Source organism: Alosa alosa, chromosome 20, assembly GCF_017589495.1.
Source record: "Alosa alosa isolate M-15738 ecotype Scorff River chromosome 20, AALO_Geno_1.1, whole genome shotgun sequence".
Classification (NCBI taxonomy): domain Eukaryota; kingdom Metazoa; phylum Chordata; class Actinopteri; order Clupeiformes; family Clupeidae; genus Alosa; species Alosa alosa.
The window spans coordinates 22,650,544-22,672,231 of NC_063208.1; the positions used below are offsets into that span (position 1 = coordinate 22,650,544).

The 21,688-nt window shown below is 46.0% G+C and overlaps 1 protein-coding gene across 1 annotated transcript in view; it reads left to right on the forward strand.

Annotated features, from left to right (window-relative positions):
- Window positions 1–21,688, forward strand: part of csmd3b (CUB and Sushi multiple domains 3b) — a 388,634-nt gene that overhangs the window by 257,088 nt on the left and 109,858 nt on the right. The window contains 11 exon segments of the mRNA XM_048229290.1: window positions 1,806–1,975; window positions 2,621–2,777; window positions 4,458–4,649; window positions 8,168–8,294; window positions 9,547–9,679; window positions 9,681–9,750; window positions 10,347–10,538; window positions 11,714–11,852; window positions 15,270–15,457; window positions 16,034–16,228; window positions 16,769–16,885. Coding sequence (XP_048085247.1) covers window positions 1,806–1,975; window positions 2,621–2,777; window positions 4,458–4,649; window positions 8,168–8,294; window positions 9,547–9,679; window positions 9,681–9,750; window positions 10,347–10,538; window positions 11,714–11,852; window positions 15,270–15,457; window positions 16,034–16,228; window positions 16,769–16,885 — 1,680 coding nt within the window.

Genomic DNA, 21,688 nt, shown 5'->3' on the forward strand with positions numbered 1-21,688 from the left:
TATCGGTCATGCTGCAGGGACTCTCCAAAAGTTTTTATCGAGTTGTATGGACACACACCCCTACACACAGGCATACATAGACACACTCTTTTCTCTGTCTTTTCCACACACTCACACTCACTGGCATAAATAGACATATACTTTCTCTCTCTCATTCTCTCTCTCTCTCTCTCTCTCTCTCTCTCTCTCTCTCTCTCTCTCTCTCACACACACACACACACACACACACATACACACACTTTACACCCCTTTAACAAATATATTCACTTATGTGGAAACCATTTTGCTGTCTTCCCTTTTCGATTCTCAGTGTGTCAGATCCAATAACACTGCTGCACCTTCTTCACGGTCTCCTTTTTTGTTTTAGCAGCCACTGTGGAGCCGTTTTTTTCTGTCGAATAGTTTCAGATGGTTTAAAGATACTCTCTTCAGCCCTCCCCTCCAACACCTAACAACCACCACCACCACCACCACACTCTCTCTCTAGCCCCCCAACATCCCAACCCTGCGTCTTTTATTCCAGGCTGCCTGTCAAGCAGGCACGTGGAGCAAATCTGCCCACCGCCCCCCACCCCCAGTCAGAGACCATGTCTCAGGGAAAGAAGAGCAGTCATAGGCGGCAGGCAGAAATTGCTTCCGACGTGGTGAGTGGGAGCGTCCTATCTAAAGGGGCGCCCCTGCGCCATCAAAGTAACTGTGTACTCGCTGAAGGTCCTGAGCTTCCTCTTCACTCCTCTACTCTCCCACTCCCCTCTCCTCTTTTCTCTCCTCCTCTCCTCCCTGTTGACCGCCTCGCCTCTCACATATTTAAATCGCCCTACTCAAGGAACTGAGCTTGAACTGGACTCGGGTCAGCAGCTTTGTTCCTAGAAGGAACGGAGGGAGAGAATGGAGAGAATAAGAGGGCAGATGCAGAGGGAGGAGTGGAAGACTTTTCTAACCTTTATATCTCCTCCTCTCTCTCTCCCTCTCTTTCTCTTCCTCTCTCTCTCTCACTCTGTCTCTTCTTTCCTCTTTCCCCCTTCTGTGCAAATTCTCATTGCATCCGATCCTTGCTCTCAGAGGTAGAGTGTATAGGCAATTTACTAAATGGAGGCAGTATCCAACATGATTTATTCAAAAAATGACACTGGTAATATCGTCATAACACCGCACACCGTGGAAAAGGGGCAAGGCGAGGCGATATCAAATAAATCAGGCCGGCTGTTGCAGTTTACGCATGGCGGCGCCCTGTGCACAATGCATGATGGGTATTAATACATCTGTTTTTACTGTCTGCTGTTCCATTAGCTCTGCGTTTGATGGTTATTGTTTAGTGTCGGACCTTCCAATCTTTCGCTGTCGGGGGAATTTTTTCCAAAGTGATGTCGGGAAGCAGTGCACTTCGCACCAGTCTGTTCCTCTCCATTTCGTTTATTTCGGGCGAGGACGCCCCACAGATTTTTCATGTCTCCACTAATCAAGCGCGAGAGACCTGAGCCCGACGTCCTCGCACATGGCGTCGGAGATGTTTTACTGCCGGGGATCGTCTGCGTGGCAGCCCTCGGCGCTCTCATAACGGCTCCCGAAGTAGCTCTCCCCCCTGATGAAATGTGATGGTTGCTGTAATAAAATTCTCTCCCTTGAAAATGATTACCGGTGACTGCCTCGGTCACCAATTGCCTGTTATCGCATGTTTTTTTCCAATGTTCCTTGTTGTTGTTGTTTCTCTTTGCGTGTGTCCGTGTGTGGGGGCGGGAATGTGTGTTTCTGTTTGTGTCTGTCTGTGTGTGTGCGTGTGTGTGTGGTGTCTTTATAATGTCTAGCTGAGTGCGGTTCATCTGTCATCAACAACGAGGGCATCCTGCTATCCCCGAACTACCCCATGAACTACGACAACAACCACGAGTGCATCTACAGTATCCAGGTTCAAGCAGGCAAAGGCATCAACATATCAGCCAGGACTTTCCATTTGGCCCAGGGGGACATCCTCAAGGTAACCTGTCAATGGGTTTCACATACATTACACAAAGTGCACGTCTGTCTTGATTCATGATGCACTGCCAGATTTGACTTGGCATAAAGGGCAAGTACTGCTACAGTGAAATATTTTCCCATTCTTAAACATGGGTTACCACTGTAATTTGTTTTGTTTTTTGTTGTTGTTGTTATTTTCTGTTGTCGTTTGTTTATTTGATAAACAATATGTCATCTCAAAAACTATTTGTGTCCAGACATGATTGACTCATATGAGTCGTCAAGAGAGCATGCTTCTCCTATTATACAGTATCCTATCAAGGCACCTAGAGAGTTGGCAAGGATTATTATTACATATGTATCAGCTCATTCATAGGTCTATTTCGGTTGGATAGTATATTAAACATGGCAGAGAATATTGCCACGTAATAGGCCTCTAATGCGGTAATCACTGCTATAGTTAAGCTTAAATTACTGTACGAGAGACAGTAGCTTGGCAGAGCTGTGGCTACTGTTGAGTTTTATGAGTATGGCCCTTTGTCTCAATGCCCTAGTCAGAGGATGAATTAGGTAATCCAAATAGCATGGTCCTGCATTCACACTAAGTAGGCCTGGTTTCATGTCAATGGTAATGGGCTGTGATGTGTGCTTGTGTGTCCTGCAGATCTACGATGGGAAGGACAGCACGGCTCATGTGCTTGGGGCGTTCACAGGCTCGGCCATGCTGGGCCTCACGCTCATCAGCACCTCCAACCACCTCTGGCTGGAGTTCTTCTCTGACGCAGAGGCCACTGGCGAGGGCTTCAAGCTGGTCTACTCCAGTGAGTCCCCACATCAATGCCCTCTACCTCTCTCTCTCTCTCTCTCTCTCTCTCTCTCTCTCTCTTTCTCTCTCTTTCTTTCTCTCTCTCTCTATCTATCTCTCTCTCTTTCAGAATGCATCAGCACAAGCACCAGAGAAGCAGTTATCACCAAATCTATGAAAAATCGTGAAAAGGACTGTTCTGGAGCAAATTGGGCTTGTCAAATACCTCTTTTTTGTATTTTTTGCTTTGAGCTGTGTGAAGGCATTTAGGGGGGGGGGGTGTTGGAGAAAAGTTCAGGAAACAAGAGTGCACTCGGAGGTAATAAAGCTTAGCCAGATCAGAAGGATTAGCCATCGGTAAAGAAGATAGAGAGAGCGAACGAGGAATCCGTCGGGTCTATCTGAGATCCGGCCGAGGTTTTACTTCCCAAACAGAAACCACAGGAAACGAAGACGACTATAAAGAAGAGAAGAGGGAAAAAAACGGGGGGGGGAAAAAGCAAACACGTTAACCTGCTCGTGGGATATCTCATTTGAAATCTACTTAAAGCCCTGTCTGTCCGAGACTTCATTTCACCTGCTGGATTAGCTATTTGATTGCATAAGAAAGGTCAGGGAAAAGCGGGGGAAGGTGAGGCCACCACGGCTCCCCTAGACGCTGTAATTTAGCTACTAGATGAGTGTGTGTTTGTGTGTGTGTGTGTGTGTGTGTGTGTGTGATGGGGTCGGTGTGAGAGGTGTGAAAGTAGATTAGAGCAGGTTTTTATGTAGTCCTCATTTTTGCCTCTCTTCTGCAAGCAGGGCCTATTTGTAGACAAATGCCAAGAGACAATGACCTGTAATCAAGCTGCAATCAACCATGGGTGACAGAATGCAATTCTCAAGAGGCCCATGCAAGCTCTTGAGATCAGATCAGTAGCCGTCATCCTTTTCAGAATGGGGGGGGCTGGATGTGCTGTAAACAAGGCACTGTAGTAATGCATATATGCTTTCCTCATAGTATCGTCTGTTTTAAACATTAAATGGAAAACCTTGATGTCAGTGACTTCTTTGAACATGGATCGTCATCTTTTAAATGCTGAGCTTAAACGAACCCTTTGAATTCAATTTGCTGGTTCGCTGTAAGTGTATTTTACCTCCTGCTCTTTTCCCCCTCCCTTCTTCCAGTTTTACTATGAAGCTGAAAGACTATGATGAGCCATAATAACAGGGAGTGTCTCTCGGTTAGTCAGCCTGTGCCACCGCGCTGAATACAACTCCAAATTAGCCAAACACTTAATCTTAATTGTCCTGCCTGCTTAGCAAGGGTCCATCCCTGCCTGGCAGCACAGTAGGATGTTAAGTCAAATTGTCGGTGATAATGATGGCCCTAATGGCAAACTTTCCCTGCTCTAATGACAACCCACTGAAAGCTGAGGGGAGTGGGGTGGGGGTGGGTGTGTGTGTGTGTGTGTGGGGGGGGGGGGGTAACAGGAGATGACAGATTCCAAATGGTCATTGAGCTAATGGAATGGCGCTGAACGGGGGTTTGGGGGAAGGGGGGCTGGGGTGGAAAGAATTAATTATCATTTTCAATCATAAGCTTGGATTTATGTATTGTTCAAGCTCAGAAGGCCATATGTAAATGTCTTTTTTTGTGAATTTTATCCCCCTCTTCACACACCAACCCCATCCAACCCCACCTTCCCACTTCCAGGTTTTGAGCTCTCACACTGTGAGGACCCTGGCGTGCCCCAGTTTGGCTACAAGGTCAATGACCAGGGCCACTTCTCCGGAAGCACCATCACCTACAAGTGCAACCCCGGCTACACCCTGCATGGCAGCAGCGTGCTCAAGTGCATGACGGGCGAGCGACGCACCTGGGACAACCCTCTGCCCTCCTGCATAGGTGAGTGGGCAGTGTGGCCAAGCATCGATCCCACACACTGTGCAATGAATGACCTTGCAGATTTTCTTTTGCCACAAAATGGCATTAACGCTGACACTGACAACATTGTGTTACACTCTTACAGTAGATCTGTCATAGATATTAATATCTGGTTTGACAACGGTCATATTCAGACTTACACGGTTAGTTGATTCCTACTGAATCCCTTGTTTATGCTGTAGCTATCTCTGTTTGTCTTTTTCCTTCTTTCTTTTTTGAAGTTTGTGAATTTGTTGTTGTAAATGCTATATGCTTGTGCAAACCTTCTGTGATTGCCATCCATTACACATGATTTTTGTGTGATATCTCTCTCTCTAAATAAAACGTGAATATATGTACATTTTAAAAGCAAGTTAGCCATCAAGGCCAGGTCCTTTAGTTTGACTGCAGTCTAAACCCCTCCTTTCATTGAGTGGTAACCAAGGTTACAGTGGCTGGTCCCTCCCATTTGTCTTAATTAGCAAATCTGCAGTTCTGGCCCTGCCCTTGCTGCGTACTTAGTAACTCTGCGGTGTTCCGCTGGCCATTGATATGCTGCAAGAGAAGACCCGCAGTGCAGTTTGACAAGATCCTAATCCCAAAGTTTTAATTCAGCATTACGCCGCATTAATAAAAACTTTGTCAGAAAATTTGCAACGCTTTGCAAATTGTCGGCACGTGCCATAGTTTTGCCTTCCTCCTCATCCTCCCCATGCAAATGTTTTTGTCTCGTCTCCCGTGTCTCTAAACAATCTTAATATTAAGCATTCTGGACCCCGAGTCATCCTGAGGGGTACACACTGCAAATCCATACTCTTAAGTGCCCTGTGCTGGAAATAACACACCGATAAGAGAGCCTGGAGGGAAAGAGGAATGAAAAAAGAGAGAAAATGATCATTGACTCGCTTCGAGAGAGGCTCACACGCTTGTTGCAAAAGACAGCCCATTATTGCACTTACCACCCCTTGTTTTATTGTGAGAACCTGATTAGACTGAATTGGCCCAGTAATGGCTCCATACGGGTGCTCCACCTGACCTCACAGCAGATGCCGCCACAGTTTGGATCATATTTAACAAGCTCTGATCAACCACCGATTTGGCCCCCACACCCCATAACCCTTCCCTTCCACATTGACAGTTATCCTCTGTATGGCATCCACAGAGGATAGGAGTTCTAAACACTTTTCTCCTTTAGGCTGGTTGTAAATGTTTTATGCGTCTCGGAACCCTCACAATTCTTCATAGATCTGAAAGTGCTGTTCAAATGTCCCACCATAAAGAACCACCACACCAATTTCTCAGTGTGTTGACAATTTAGAAACAGGCTTTGTGTATGATGAAGTTTTGACAGTAGTTAGATGATAGGTAGATGATAGTTATATTTGGCTACTGCAGTTGTGGTGGAGCTGTGGTAATGTCACTGGCTGACTATCGGTCGACTAGGGTTCCATTCCCACCGTAAGTCCGCGTCGCGTAACGTGTCGTAACTAAATGGTGCGAGCATATTTTATTTAGACCTTGGATATGATTGATTTAAGTGGGGAATGAATTATTTTGAAATCATTATGTCCAGGTAGACATTGCTCCCACTTGATGGGACAATTAAAAAGTCCTTCATCATTGAAAAGTTAGCCCCTTATCTTGAAGTTTTCATGGTAATACTGTTTTAGGACTTCCTAAGCTGACATTAATAATTAATGCTTAATAATCCAAGAGATTTTACCTCTTCATACTTAAAAAATATGTGGGTCATTTGAAGTGACCTTTGAGAGTGTGCACATTCTCGAGAAGAAAATGAAGCCTTTCACTCCCCCACTGATATTTTTTATTACAGATAAAATATTTAACCATTTTTTATTTGAGTCCACAGAAGGAAGACATTTCTTTACACCACACACACACACACACACACACACACACACACACACTCAAAAAAGTAATATTATACTACGAGAAAGGGGAAAAATCACTAGGGATAGCTTTACGAGATCAGCACATTTTGCCACGGTAATGGCTTTTCTGTTGTATGTGCACGTGTCATCATCAACAGTGCATATAGTTTAAAGGTGATATCACACTCACACACACAGATAATCACCTCACTCCCTTAATAGCACACTCAGTCATATCTGCCATGACAATTAGGGCGAGGAGCATGTGTTTAAGGGAGAGAAAAAAGTCTGTCTGGACCGAGGTCTTCATCCACTCACTCCTGGTGTTTGTGTTGATTGGAGTTGCATAAGCGACCCATAATGGTTGATTTAGTGCCGCTGGGTGGCTATTGACGGGTGATGGAGCTGTTGCCCAGATGAAGAATGCATGGTGCAGGATGTTAGTTTAGAGAAGTAGGAGGGCAGAGAGAGAAAGATGAGAGAGAGAGAGAGATAGAGGGGGGTAGAGTTCCCCGCAGTATCTAAAACCTCCTCTAATGTTCATATTAATCAAGTGGTGAATCTGAACCCTGTTATTCAGGCTTCATTGAACTGTGCATCTATTGTTTGTCATGTAGATGGCTTATGCAAATGAGGCCCTTACGAAAAAGGGAAGAAGGTAGAAGTGCTAATAAATGGGTGGCAGACTCCTGAAGCAGACCCGGCATATGTATCAGAGAGAGAGAGAGGGAGGGAGGGAGTTTGCCCATTGAAAGTTGGTTAATAAAGCGCTGGCTAAGGGGCAGACTAATAAAGGCGAGGTCTGCGTCAGCCTTCAGCTGAGCCCAACAGCAGTCAGGAAGCACACAGACATGCACATCAGGCCTCATTGGCTCCTGTGATTGATATGGTGGCCAGGAAAGAGAAGGAGGGAGAGAGAGAGAGAGAGAGAGAGAGAGAAAGAGAGAAAGAGAAAGAGAGAGACTGAATGGACTGAGGAATACAAAGAGAAAAGGCAAAAGATTGAGAGAGAGAGAGAGTAGGGAGAGAAGGATGAATAGAGTGAGATAAATGGATAGAAGTACAGAACAGGAAACGGAAAGAGAAGGGAGTGAGAGAGATAGAAATACAGAGAGATGGACTCCGACATAACACGTAACAATGCCATTGAGAGATGAGTGGCTGCACAGCATAGCAAGCAAGATATGAGGAGAAAAAAAACGAGAAGAGACGGCGCACAGACTGCGGCGTGAACCTATCACCAGGCTGGCATCACTAGGCCAGGTGTTCAGGCAGCAGCTTATCGTCTCGCTGATAGTCTGTGAACACCCTCGCGCGGCTCTATCGATTTGCCTCGATCACTCGCCGCGTCTCGCCTGTTTTCTCGGGCGCTGTCTGTGACGGCTGTTGCATTTGTTTGCCAGGGAATCCTCTAATTGCTTTCACTCTCACGCCGCAGAGCTGTTTTAAAAGGCGTCTGTGCGAGGAGAGAGAGAGAGATGGTGTGTTTGCTTTTGTGTTTACACATGTGCTCTGTTTGGCTTTATCTGAGACTTATTTTCACCTCGGTCGCTTTAATTCTCTCTCTCCATTTCTACTCTTTTGTCTGCTGTCTCGTTTGCTCTGTAGCGGAATGTGGGGGTCGATTCAAAGGAGAGTCCACTGGCCGCATCCTGTCGCCCGGATACCCGTTTCCCTACGACAACAACCTCCGCTGCACCTGGATCATTGAGGTCGACACGGGCAACATCGTCAGGTTGTTGATCATAAGCACTTTGTGTCTTAATAAGCCTCACATTCAGCCATTCAGGCTCTATCGACTCAAAGGACTAGCTTGTCACAGCCAATATTTGATATCTTTTGGGCTTTTGCAGAAGCTGACATTAAATAGTGCTTCTGCAGATCACCTCAAAAAGCAAAAGCTGTGATGTCACCACTAGGCCAAGACTGAACTCTCTCTCTTTCTCTCTCACTCTCTCTCTCTCTCTCTCTCTCTCTCTCTCTCTCTCTCTCTCTCTTTCCCTCTTTGTTTTTGTCGCCACCTCATATGCGTAGCTGTAGCCTTGAGGCTGGGAAGCATAATGAGACTCAAAAACGCTCCGCATAGATTCAATTATTAGCACTGCACAGCACCGACACTATGTAACCTTGCAGGCAAGCAATATATCCTGGCCCAACTTTTAATGGTGCAAAACTTTTTGGAAATATCATCTGTTACTTTGGGCGGGGGGGGGGGCTTTAAGGGGGCTCTTTTGAGGCTGCAGTGGTCTCCGCCTTTCAGATGGCGAGTCTCTGGCTTCAGTGCACTGAACGGAATACAAAAATGTTGGGTTTAAGAGCACACCATGTGGGACTTTAATTGGCCTTCGGCCTCTCTTATTTTCCTCTGACAGCAAGCATAACAGGGTGAAATTTATCTGTTTGTAAATATATTTATTTTGTTTCATAAAGTCCCAGTAGAGAACACTTTCTCTTTTTGGTTTAATTATGCGGCTGTTTTATCTTCCCTTAAAGAGGTGCTTAGCGTGTAATAAAAAGTAGTGTGCCGTGTCGTCAGCATTTATTTTGGGGGTTTATAAGCGAATGTGTTTGACTTTAAGGAATAACGCTAAAATATTTGAGCATCATCCTCAAGTGGATCCTTCTTGTAATTAGGTGTGAGGTATAATTTGAACCAGTTGGCACAGTAGTCTGACTGTGCTTAATTTGCCAATATGTGCTTTCTTTGAATTACACTAATGTTATTGTTGGCATCATTTATTTTATTTGTTGATCTTATGACCATTGCCTGCCTTCTATTTGAAGATGGATACTTTTCAGTTGGAGCAAATTGAACCTGTTGAATATGTCTTCCTCTTCTATGTACTAGATGGATGTGATTTACGTATTTCTTCTAACTCTGGCTGGTATCAATACTGGGTGACTTTTTTCAACTTCGCCCTCCTGAGCTGAAAGGTAGGTCTAGTAACACCTGCCCACCACTGATTGCTGACTGCTGTTTTCCACAGCTTGCAGTTCCTGGCCTTTGACACCGAAGCCTCCCATGACATCCTGAAGGTGTGGGATGGTCTCCCGGAGAACGAGATGTCCCTGCGGGAAGTGAGCGGTTCTCTTCTGCCCGAGGGTATCCACAGCACCCTCAAGCGTGGTCACCATCCAGTTCGAGACCGACTTCTACATCAGCAAGTCCGGCTTCGCCATCGAGTTCTCAAGTACGTTTTTTGAAAACAACCTCTCAATCTCGATTCGTCTGTGTTCCAGTCTTGCTCTCATTCTCTCTCGGTTTGTCTCTCTAACTGTCTTCTCTCTCTCTCTCTCTCTCTCTCTCTCTCTCTCTCTCTCTCTCTCTCTCTCTCTCTCTCTCTCTCTCTCTCTCTTTTCTCTCTCTCCCTCTCTTTCTCTCTCTCTCTCTTTGTTTACCTGTCTGTCTCGTGTTTGTCAGTCGCTCTCGATCTCTTACTCTCCTTTCTCTGATCTTCTCATCCTCTTGCTTTTCAAAAGCTGATTGGCAGGTTTAGTTCCACGTTCTCTCATCACATTTGTGTTCCGCACGTCTCTCTCGCTGAAATGTTGCCCAACAACGCTGTTGTTTTCTCCACACTGCCACCGTTTTGAGTGATTGGCAACTCTGCCTATCGTATCATCTGCAGGATTTGGCTTTGACTGACAGGGCTTTAATGAACACGTCCATTCTGCACTCCTTAATAATTGGCTCAATCTCTGTCTTTCATTTTTTTTTTTTTTTTTTTCTAATAGCTGCTCATTCTTTGTGAATCCCCCTTTTTATCTTCTCTCACTTGATTGACAGGCTCTGTGGCCACAGCCTGCAGGGATCCCGGCGTTCCGATGAATGGCAGCCGGAACGGAGATGGCCGGGAGCCGGGCGACACGGTGACCTTTCAGTGTGACCCGGGCTACGAGCTGCAGGGCGAGGTGAAGATCACCTGCATCCAGGTGGAAAACCGCTACTACTGGCAGCCCAGCCCGCCCGTCTGCATCGGTAAGCGGCTGCTCGGGGAAGAGAGGGGGTACAGAGATGGAGGGAGGAAGGGGTTGGGATTTTTGTCGGCGGTCGGCGAACGGTAATCGCTCGTCAAAATGTGGAGCAAAAGCAAGTTTGGGGGGGATTAGTTTCTCAGAGGCTTGTCACCGTTGGTGGAGTGTTCTAGAGAGCTGAGACTTCTGGTACCCCACTACCACCAAACACATACACACACATACACACACCACTCCCAGCCTGGAACCTGTTCATTTCCATTTTGTATAAAGATCCTTGAGTAGCACTGAGGCTGAGCAGGAGCTGAGACTAGTGTCTCCACGCTGGTGTTGGAGTGGGCTGAGATTAATGAATAGTAAATTAAAGAGGGTAGCTGCCAGATCCGCAGCTTACTTGTCAGGGATGCTTCAGAAATGCACAACCTCATCTTGAACAAGTGTTTTTTTTGTGGAATAAGTGTGTGTGTATGTTTCCTTGACTGTGTGTGTGGATGTGTGTGTATGTTTCCTTGAGTGTGTGAGTGTGTGTGAGTGTGTGTGTGTGTGTGTGTGTGTGTGTGTGTGTGAATGTTTCCTTGAGTGTGTGTCTGTGTATGTCTGTTTGTGTATGTATGTGTGTGTGTGTGTTTGTTTCCTTGAGTGTGTGCGAGTGTGTGTCCTTAAGTGCGTGTGTGAGTGTATACTGTATGTGTGTGTGTGTGTGTGTGTGTTTGTTTGTATGGCTGCCCACCCCCACCTTCTTACACCACAGCCACTCATGCCCCCCTCCATCCTCTCCACCCCTCTCTTTCTCTCTCCATTCTCTCCCGCGCCTCGCCGTGCCTTATTGGCGAATTAGCCCATTTTCTTTTGACTTTTTTGAAATCTCAAAGCTGCATGTGGCGAAGAAGATTGAGGCAGCTCGAATTCTCCATCCCTGCCCTGCACGCTTGCAATGACTCCCTATTACCACGCATACACACACACACACACACACACAAACAAACACACACACACACACACACAAACACCGGGCACATTTGCACATCTTCCCACGACACAGATGCTGGGGAACGATGCTGGAGAACATGGAGATGAAAATGAAAAGGGTGGGAAGGGAGGGGGGTGCAAATCGATGCTGTCTGTGCTATGGAGACGCCTGATGTTGCTTATACGGATCTTTTCTTTCCCTTTTCGTAGCTCCTTGTGGGGGGAACCTGACTGGCTCTTCAGGGTTCATCTTGTCCCCAAACTACCCGCACCCGTACCCGCACAGCAAGGATTGCGACTGGTTGATAGCGGTCAACTCGGACTACGTCCTGTCACTGGCGTTTATCAGGTGAGCGGTCGACTCAGCTGGCATGCCGAGATGCTCACATGGACACCCTGGGCCTTTACTCAGCATTTCCACAGCCTTCATCATCAGCAGCATTCACCATCAGCCCCAAAGTTATGAAAAGTTATTAGATATTGCTAAGCGATTTGGCTGTTTGATTAAAATGCAGTTGGTGTCGAACCGAGATAATTAGCCCAGCTGGAATTCTTTGCTCATTTTGTCAGTAATGAACCCGACGCTGATCCTCCTCGTTCCCCCCCCGTTTCCTCTGGCCTCTCTTTAAGGTGTGAGAACACTGTCTTGACCATGAATGATGTGACCAATTAATACAAAAGAAGACTTGATGAATGGGTTTCACAGGCAAATAATGTCCGTAATTGCATCCATTTTTCATTTAACCTTTGGTGTGGGGGGGGACAACGCCGGGCCAGCGCAGTGTGGGGTGGCCTCCACCGCGTTCGAGGTCAGAGGCAGGTTAAGTCGGGAATGCCATTCCTGGCTGTCTGCATCGCCCCGCATTCGCCGTTAATCCGCACGAAAAAAGAGAAAAAAAACCTGCACCTAAGCTCCCTATGACTCCCGCCCGCCCCAACCTGAGAAAGCTTGCCTGAAAAAAAGGGCTGAGGTTTTTAGTCAGTGGTGGCCCAGAGCCAAGTAGACGACGCTTTGGAATTTCAATCAGGGTGTGTGATCTGCATGTGCATCCGAACAGCAGCAGTACCAGCAGCAGCAGCAGTGAAGGGGCTCGTGTGAGAGTCCTCCTCCCCTGTGTCTGTTTCTCTCTCCCCTGCCGTCTCTCTCCAGCTCTCCTTCGTCTCAATTCTCTCTCTCTGTTAGTCTTCCCTCGCTCTTCTTGATCATCTCTCTCGCTCTCTCTCTCTTTGCTCTTTATCTCTTCATCTCTTCTGCTGTCTTTCACTTTCTATCGCTCCATCCCTTCACTCTCTCTCTCTCACTCTCTATCTCTCTCTGTCTTTCATTGCTGCTGCTGCTGCAGCGGTGACTTTGAGATAATGTAGCTGAATATTCACTCTAGGCACAAAAAAAAAACGTCCAGCCTCTTCCTTCAGGCATGCCATGGCTGGCAGGCTTGCGAACGCGATCGCGCTTAGGCGGCAAATCCCGCATGAAAACCCAAGCACGCCTATGATTATGCGTGTCACACATATCTGTGTGGAGACATTTCCATAGGGCTTGGAGGAGTGGCAGGGTGTGGGGTAGGGGAAGTGTTTCAAAGATACTTCACTGTTTATAATTGTCTCGCAGAGGGTGTAGCCACACTGAGTGCTGCAAATAGCCCTGGCACACGCACTGCAAGTGGAACATTCCTCGTTATCAAAGTTGATAAGTGTCAGCTCGGAGCTACAAGTCAGAAACCCTTATTTGTGTCGTATCCAGACGTCCAGCAGCGACTTTTGTTTCGGTGCTGAGACCTAAATGTCTGAATGCTTTGTCTGCTAATAGGAAAATGTCCTTATGAAAAAAAGAAAAGAAATAAAAAAACGTAAACCAACACACTGCAGATCTATTCAAGCAAGCTTCCAAATGAACGCTTTTGTTCAGTTTCTATCCCGAACAGTTTTGTTACACTGTCCATTACTGGCATTATTCCTCTTAAAAAAAGAAAAAGAACCAGGAGGGGTGGAGGGGTGGATGACTATGAAATATGTCCAGAGAGAGAACCGAAATGAAGAACAATAGTGAATGAGGCAATGATATTGGCAACACCATTCAATTCAAATGGCATCCATCTCTGCCCATTGTTATCTATTATCTATTTGCCCCCGATCCAATTACCACCGAGCTAATTGTGTTGTGAGTGACAGCTCTAGAGGCTGTACAAAAGAGGGAGTAAAAAAAACACACCACATCTGGTTATGGAAAATTAATTACCTTTTTAATGTGGTGTCGAAGACACTTTCCATGTTTTTGATTTTCATTATCTCACAGTGAGCCTTTAGCGACTGATCTGAGTTCAGTGAAGTGTTGCAATCTCACTTTAGCGTCCATCCTCCGAGTACTGAAAAGAAAGCGTAAGATCAGATACACGTTCACGCTAAGTCATGCTAATGACTGAGGGTGAAGCCCTACCATTCTCTGTATGGTTATTCCTGCCGCTGCTGCTGCTATTGTTGCTGAAGAGGTGTGGATGTTTATCCACATACACCCACTTGGAGGTGTGGGCAACCAATACATGGCAGAGTGTCAGATAGGAGGCTTGGTGGTTGAGACTGTGTTTGTGTGTATGTGAGTATGTTGGTGTGAGTGCTTATGGGATTTCATATGTAGGTCTAGAAATATGTCAGAAAGGGGCGGGGGGTGAGGGGGGGAAAGTAGTGGAAGGATGGAGGGGCTTTTCTGCTCAGAAAGAGAGTGTTTGCCACATCCTTTTCTTTTCATGCAGCTCGGCAATTACACTCTGGGTTATTTATAGTGTGTGTGTGTGTGTGTGTGTGTGTGTGTGTGTGGTGTGTGTTTATAATGTGTGTCTTCGTGCGTGAGCACTGGTGCTGTCCCCCACCATTGCAGATAAGGAGGAGCACTGAGCAGCAGGGGGCCGACAGTGTTTGGTCTGAAAGAGGCGTGTGTGTGTGTGTGTGCACATGTGTGCATAGGTGTGTCTGTCTGTGTGTGTGTGTGCATATGTGTGTGAGTCTGTGTGGCAGAGAGAAGAAGGGAGAGACAGAGATGATCTAAGACTTCCGTGGATTAGTATGTACCGTTGGCATCTGCCGTCACATTTCACTTTCTGCAACTAGTTGAGAACTTTGACAGTCTGTCACCTGCCATGCAAACTTCTGCTCCTGAAAACACACTCCTTGGCGTCTTTTTCTACATCACTTGTGGTATCCTAGAAGTCAACACCACTGTTAAGCTGTCTGGAATCACATCCACTCAATTGGTCCAAATATATAGTGTAAAAGAGTCAAAATGTAACAAGTTAAATTTCAATTCAATTTCATGGCGCTTTACAGAGTGTTAGACAACAACTAATACCAATAAAACAAAATACATCTACCTAACTATATACATTTGATGTATTAGAGCAGACCCCAACATTCCAAGACTTACCATGTGATAGTATGACACTGAGGTTCTAAATACATAAAATAAACTTAAAAATGGATTGCCGTTTGGTTTGTCTCCAGTCTTGTATGCGAGTGAGAAATCACATTCTATGGTTCAGCCCAGTCCGGTAGCGAGGAACACTGTTCCTGAGTCAACTGACATCATGTGACTTCCTCGAAAGACTCACCCTGCTTATTGGCAGGGCTATTTTAGAGGGATCCTTTGATCTGCCTGGATGTTCACCTCTCCTTTGATCTCTCCTCTCCCTCCCTCCCTCCCTCCCTCCCTCCAAATCCCCAACCCCACCCCCCTCCATCTTTTTGTCTCCCCCTTTCCATCCACCTCCCGCAGCTTCAGCATCGAGCCCAACTACGACTTTGTCTACATCTACGATGGGCCGGACAGCAACAGCCCGCTCATCGGCAGCTTCCAGGACAGCAAGCTGCCCGAGCGCATCGAGAGCAGCTCCAACACCATGTACCTGGCGTTCCGCAGCGACGGCTCCGTCAGCTACACCGGCTTCCATCTGGAGTACAAAGGTAAAGCGTGCTGACGGTGGGGTGGGGTGGGGGGGCTGCCATGGCACCGAGCAGCTACCACTCCGCCCCGTGTCAGGGCCGAGGCCCTCCTCAGACGTCCTGGGACCCCTTGGAGTCCATTGATCACATCATATCAAAGCGCTCGAAATGAAGCCTGCTTTGACTAGCCACGAGCAGAGGAGTCGAGTCGGCACGAGGCTGCTTTCAAAATAAGCCCTCACACTGTCATATGTAGATTTCTCTTTTTGGTGCTGGCAGAGCTTGCTTGCCTAAGTATAGTGGCTGTCACAGGCAGACAGACAGACACACACACACACACACACACACACACACACACACACACACACACACACTTTTATACATTCTCGAGATACACTTGCTTGCTTAAGTACAGTGACTGACACATACATATACACATACACACACACACAGATAACATGACACACACACACACAGTGGTAACATGACATAGAAAGGAGAAAGGACAGCAAGAGAGAGAGAGTCACACAGTCCCAGGATGTCCTGGTCAGACAGTAATCATGTGCCGTCCCTGCTCTATTTTACCCCCTGTTCCAGCCAAGCTACGGGAGTCTTGCTTTGACCCGGGCAACGTGATGAACGGCACGCGACTGGGCAGCGACTACAAGCTGGGCTCAACGGTGACGTTCTACTGTGAGGCCGGCTACGTGCTGCAGGGCTACTCCACGCTCACCTGCATCATGGGAGACGACGGCAGGCCCGGCTGGAACAGAGTGCTCCCCAGCTGCCAGGGTACATGCATAGACACACACACACACACACACACACACACACACACACACACTCATGGCCACAGGGACTATGTTTATGATTATGGTTATTGTATTTAGCAGATGTTTTTGTCCAAAGCAAACCAGCAGGACTAATGGACCCAACACAAATTATCTCTGGTCTTTCACTAAATTGTATTTCCAAAACACTTATAAGAACCAGTTTTTGTTCAACATGAGATTTAATCCTGGAAACACCCTGAAGCACATCACAAAACATGAGTTCATCTTTATAAATATTTTCTGTGATCTATAAAAGTGTTTAAAAATGGCAGCAGTTTACCATCAGTGCTAAGAGAAAATATATTGGACTGTCTTTTTTTTTCTGTCATTTCATTAGTTTTGAAAAAGAAACCGCACGTTACTAAGTAGCTTGTAAGAATAAGTAAATGCTACTGGGCCATAGCTCCTGCTTATCTTCTCACAGCTGGCCTCATTTCCTTACCACATCAGATCAGGACTAACGTTTGCTCCCTGCATGTGTGTGTGTGTGTGTCCTTAGCCCCCTGTGGGAGTCGGTCCACTGGTAACGAGGGCACTGTTCTGTCGCCCAACTTCCCCCGGAACTACACATCTGGTCACAGCTGCGTGTACGCCATCTCTGTGCCCAGGGAGTTTGGTGAGTACTCTGACTTGAGAACTAATTTCCCAGCAGGTGCTCATTCCATAGGAAGATAAGCTAGCATTTCCTCAAACAATAAACTAGAAAATTGGATACCGATACATAGTATAGTTGTATATACACTCACAAACATGATTCCAAAAGGTACGTTTTGAATGTGGAGTGCTTACATTTGTGATTTGTGATTTGTCTGATTTCTGTCGCGGTGGGTTTATCAATTTTACTCCTTGATTTGGGCTGTTAGTTTCTTCTTTGTTGAAGAGATCGGCACACTGTACGCAAATACAATGTGAGAATGGCTCTCTGAATCTAATCTGGAAAACAGTACTGATAAATCTGTGTACAGTGGTTCAGCCTCATAAGAGACCACTACTGGAGATGTTGCTATGTTGGTTATCTGACTGGTTCCTTTCTCAACCTCTCAACTTGATCTAAAATCGGAAATCCATGTCAGAGAGGTGCGTCTCTTTTTTACTCAGAGATAAACGTGAGGAAACAAAAGCACTTCAGTGAGTGGTATCCAGTATTGTAACAGACTCGGGCGTTTGTTCTTTTTCTCTCTTCCCCCACCTGTCCTCCCCTTCCTCCTCCTCCTCCTCCTGCTTCCTGTCCAGACACTAAGGGGCTAATGGAGAGCATTGAGTGAGGGGATTACGCGTCCAGCGCTGATCCAAAACTCTATCCCCGCGACCCAGTCCTGTCACTCTTCCCAGCGTACAGTTAGCCGCACGCCAAAGGCCCCGAGATATCCCATTAAAAAGGGGGCGGCATTTGTTCTCTAAAGCCCTGACAAGGAGAGTCAGGCTGTTTTGATATCTTTTCGCTCAAAGGGGATTTGGGGGGGGTACCCCCCCACTTTCCCCTTCCCCGTCACACAGCTTCCCCAAACCCAATTCTCGCATGAAGAACTCACTCAGCATCAGTGTCAGGCCTTGCTGTGGGAGCTTAACAGGCTTCTCAGGGACTAATATTGGGCATTAGCCAGTCTTCACACTGCCTCTCCCAAACGAAGCATTTGCTTCTCTTCCACAGCCCCCGAAACTGTCAGCGCCTACTTGCACTCTAAACTGTAGCGGAAAAGAAATGGTTAATGAGGAGAGGGAGAAGACAGGATTATGCCACAGGAAAGGTGAAAAGCTGACAGCTGAGGGAAAGGCGGAGACTTGCTCCCAACAAAACCCTGAGCTTACGTGTCTTTCATCAATCAATCAATCAATCAATCAATCTCACCTAACTCTTAATAGGAGTCACTCTAGTCAACCTGTGTTTGAGGCAGGAATCACTCTGAGGTATGGTGCAACATCAAAGACCCCTACTAAATAAAAATGGGTATATTTTCCAGTGTATGTTCCGAGAGATCTTGTTTTCTCTCTTGGATGACTGTCCAATTAAATGAAGGGTGATGGAACACAGCCAAGTTGCCTGTGGCATAATTGAAGTATCCATTCTATCACAGGAGGCTTACTTCTCCCATGGGAGCCAACATGCATCGTTGTAAAATCGATACAGGCAAAAAATAGATTTGAAAGAGCAAAATGTATTTATTTTGTAAAAGACCAATGCTCGGTATGTTATAGCGAAGTGAAGCCACAGTTCAGTAATTTCATTGAATTTCCATCACAGGTAATGGCTTACATGGATATACACATAAACAATTGTATTAGATGGCTTTGTGGGTCTGCCACATTTTCTGCCATTAGCTTTGATTGACCCCAGTCAGTATCAGTATGGGCAGTGTTCTCTGTGTGTCTTTCCACAGACAGCATGCCCACACACTTACAGACAGGTAATGTAGAAACACACACACACACACACACACACACACACACACACACACACTGCAATGGAATGATGGATATATTATTCACAAATGCAAACAAATGAAACATAGAGAGGGACATATGTAGAAGTAGTAGCCTGAGATCACAATGTAAAACTCCTCTAAGTGCGCACATATACCCAGTACAACATTATGCCTAGAGTGATGGACCCATTGCAGTTCTCCATCCAGTAGTTGTGCTATTTTCACACCTGTGTGTGTGTGTCTGTGTGTGTGTGTCTGTGTGTGTGTGTGCGTGCACCCATGGGGGGTCTCAGTGTCTATAAGTGACTGTCAGATTCTGCTGCTCTGTGGGAGATCCTGTCACTTAGCCTCTTGATGCAAGACCCAAGCTGGGAAAAGCTTGAGCATTACCATACACCTTAACCTGATATTGCACAGCCTGCATTTCCAGGCGGTGATTAAGAGCTTAAAGTGTGTCTCGGAACAAAGCCTTGGCAACAACCGGTCGACTTCCCAAACTAAAAGGAATGTATTTCGCTCTAGGTGCCAGGCTGCCAGCCACTTTTCAGAATATCGGAAATCCATTTTGTAATCCATCTGTCAAAGGTGCTTTCTATTTCCAATTTGTTAAACTCAAACCCTTATTTTATTGTAGTTTTCAATATAGTTATGAATTACGACCTAGAAGGCCCCTGGAAGACATTTCCTTGGTAATTTATACATTTTTCAGAGAAACAGACCAAACACCAACACTTAGCTAAATATGGACTGTGTGGTCTGGTGGTTTGAAGCATCCATGTAACTTAGGAACAGCCTTTTAGAAAGCTGACCCCCATGCTTTCCCATGAAAGTCATTTACTATTTCATCAGACAAGCACTTTCATAAAAACTGAAAACCGCCCTGGCCAAAACCCAGCGCAACTCTCATCTGCCAGTCACTCATGTGGGAGGTTTATTTATTTAGTCGGGGATTCACTTATTTATGTTGCGCTCGCTCACTGTGGTTTTTTGACAGTTGAACTTTGCTGCCGTTACGCTGCGTCTGCTCCAAGGTCGCCAGTTATTGGATAATGTCTTGAAAAGTCTGTACGCTACTCACATTCACTTGAGCACTTTTGGTGCTTAAAGTGTTCTACAGCAGTAGCTTATTTATTTTAAATATTGAATTGAATTATGTCTTTTCTATCAGTATGTTTTATCTGTGAAAGATGTCGGAAAGATTTATGCTAAACATTTTTTAAATGTGTTTAGAGCCAGGCACGTTGCTGCATCAGTCAGCAGTATTTAACCTGTAAAGGTCAGAAAGTGTAAAGCAGAAAGCATTTAGGGAGGAGTCGCTCACTGATGAATGTGACCTTAACACATAATGGCTGCCTATTTGCAAGCAGCGTGTCTGTTTGTCCTGTCACCATCCAGGCTCGATTAAACATGTGGCATCTTGCGCTGATGTTACCATGTACCTGTAAGACCTCGTTTTGAGTATACCACTGTACCTGACTGATTGAAGATTCTCTCACTCATAAAATCATTTTTTAATGTTGCATTGTCAAGAAAGGTCATAGTTTCGCATCAACATTTAGATAGTCATTTCAGGTCATTTTTAGGTCATTTTTAATTTAGGTAAAAGAGAGGTTGAAGTTATGATGCAGAATTTGTGGACTTCATTTTAACTCCACTCAAGCTTCAACTAGAGGCTGGGATGGCACCCGCAGATGCCACTGACCTGACTACAATCTATCAATCTATCTATCTGTACTGTCCATAGTACAGGATATCATGCCAGGATACCAATGGCTGCCTCCTGGCTGGATGAGAGCAGTGAGAGCTGGGATTGAGATCTCAGTCGTTGAGCACAGCCGAGCACTGACACGTACAGTAGACTCGCCCTAGTCACAGCACCTGGGGAGCCAAGCCAGTCGCTCTGCCACCAAAGTCAGTACAAATCTGCCCAAAACGCCACTCCACCATGACTGGGAACACCACAGCACTTACTCTGCCTACCAGGTAGAACCCCCGATCACACACACACATACACACACACACACACACACACACACACACAACCATGCTCTCGTTCTCTCTCCAACTGGCTCCCACACGCCATTCATACATTAATTTCCCCGGGATGCGGAGACGCTGTTAAAAAATGCACTGCTCTGCAGCCGTTTTTTAATGTTTCATTATTCTGTCACAAAGAATGATAGCAGCAATATTTCAGACAATGACAGGTTTGGTCGAGGAGATGAATTATTCAGTGCACCCCTCCACCACCACCACCACCCCTTCCTCAACGCACACCCTGCATCTATCCACCAACCCCACCACACACACACACACACACACACACACACACACACACACACACACACACACCCTTCTACTCCTTGGCCTGAGGCACACTCCGACAGTGCATGGAGTGATTGTGGAGTGAAAAAAACAAAAAAAACCTGTGCATGGTTCCTTGGAAGGGAAAAAAGCAAGATGTTTAATGATGTCTGACTGTTAAATATTGCACAGAAGCTACAAACACTCAGACGGTAAATTGCAATTACTCAAGCTATTTGTACACAGTATGTGAATGTGTATGTGTGTGTGAGAGTGTGTGAGAGTGTGAGTGGGTGTTTTCTCTCACTTGGCTTGAGGCTCTGTGTGTTTTCCGACATGCCGAGCACATACTTGCAAAAGTCAACTTCGCAAATGTAAAAAACAATAAACAAGATGTGTTAAAACACTCTTGAGTATTTAACAAAGGAGGGCTTTGTTGGAAAGAGGGTTGGAATGATGTGTTAAAGTCACGCACTGAACCCCCCCGCCAATCATTTATTTTTGCTTTGGTGCTTTGGTGTGTTAATTAGGTGTTGCAATTCCTCGCTCCTCGCCACTCGCCACGGTAAACGTTTAATCAAGGCCCGGACATTGATTGCTTAATTCATTGCTTTAAACATACTGTATGTAATCTCCATCTGCTTACCCGCGGCAGTCAGCTGGCTGTTGTTTTGGCTGTGAAAGTTTGTGTC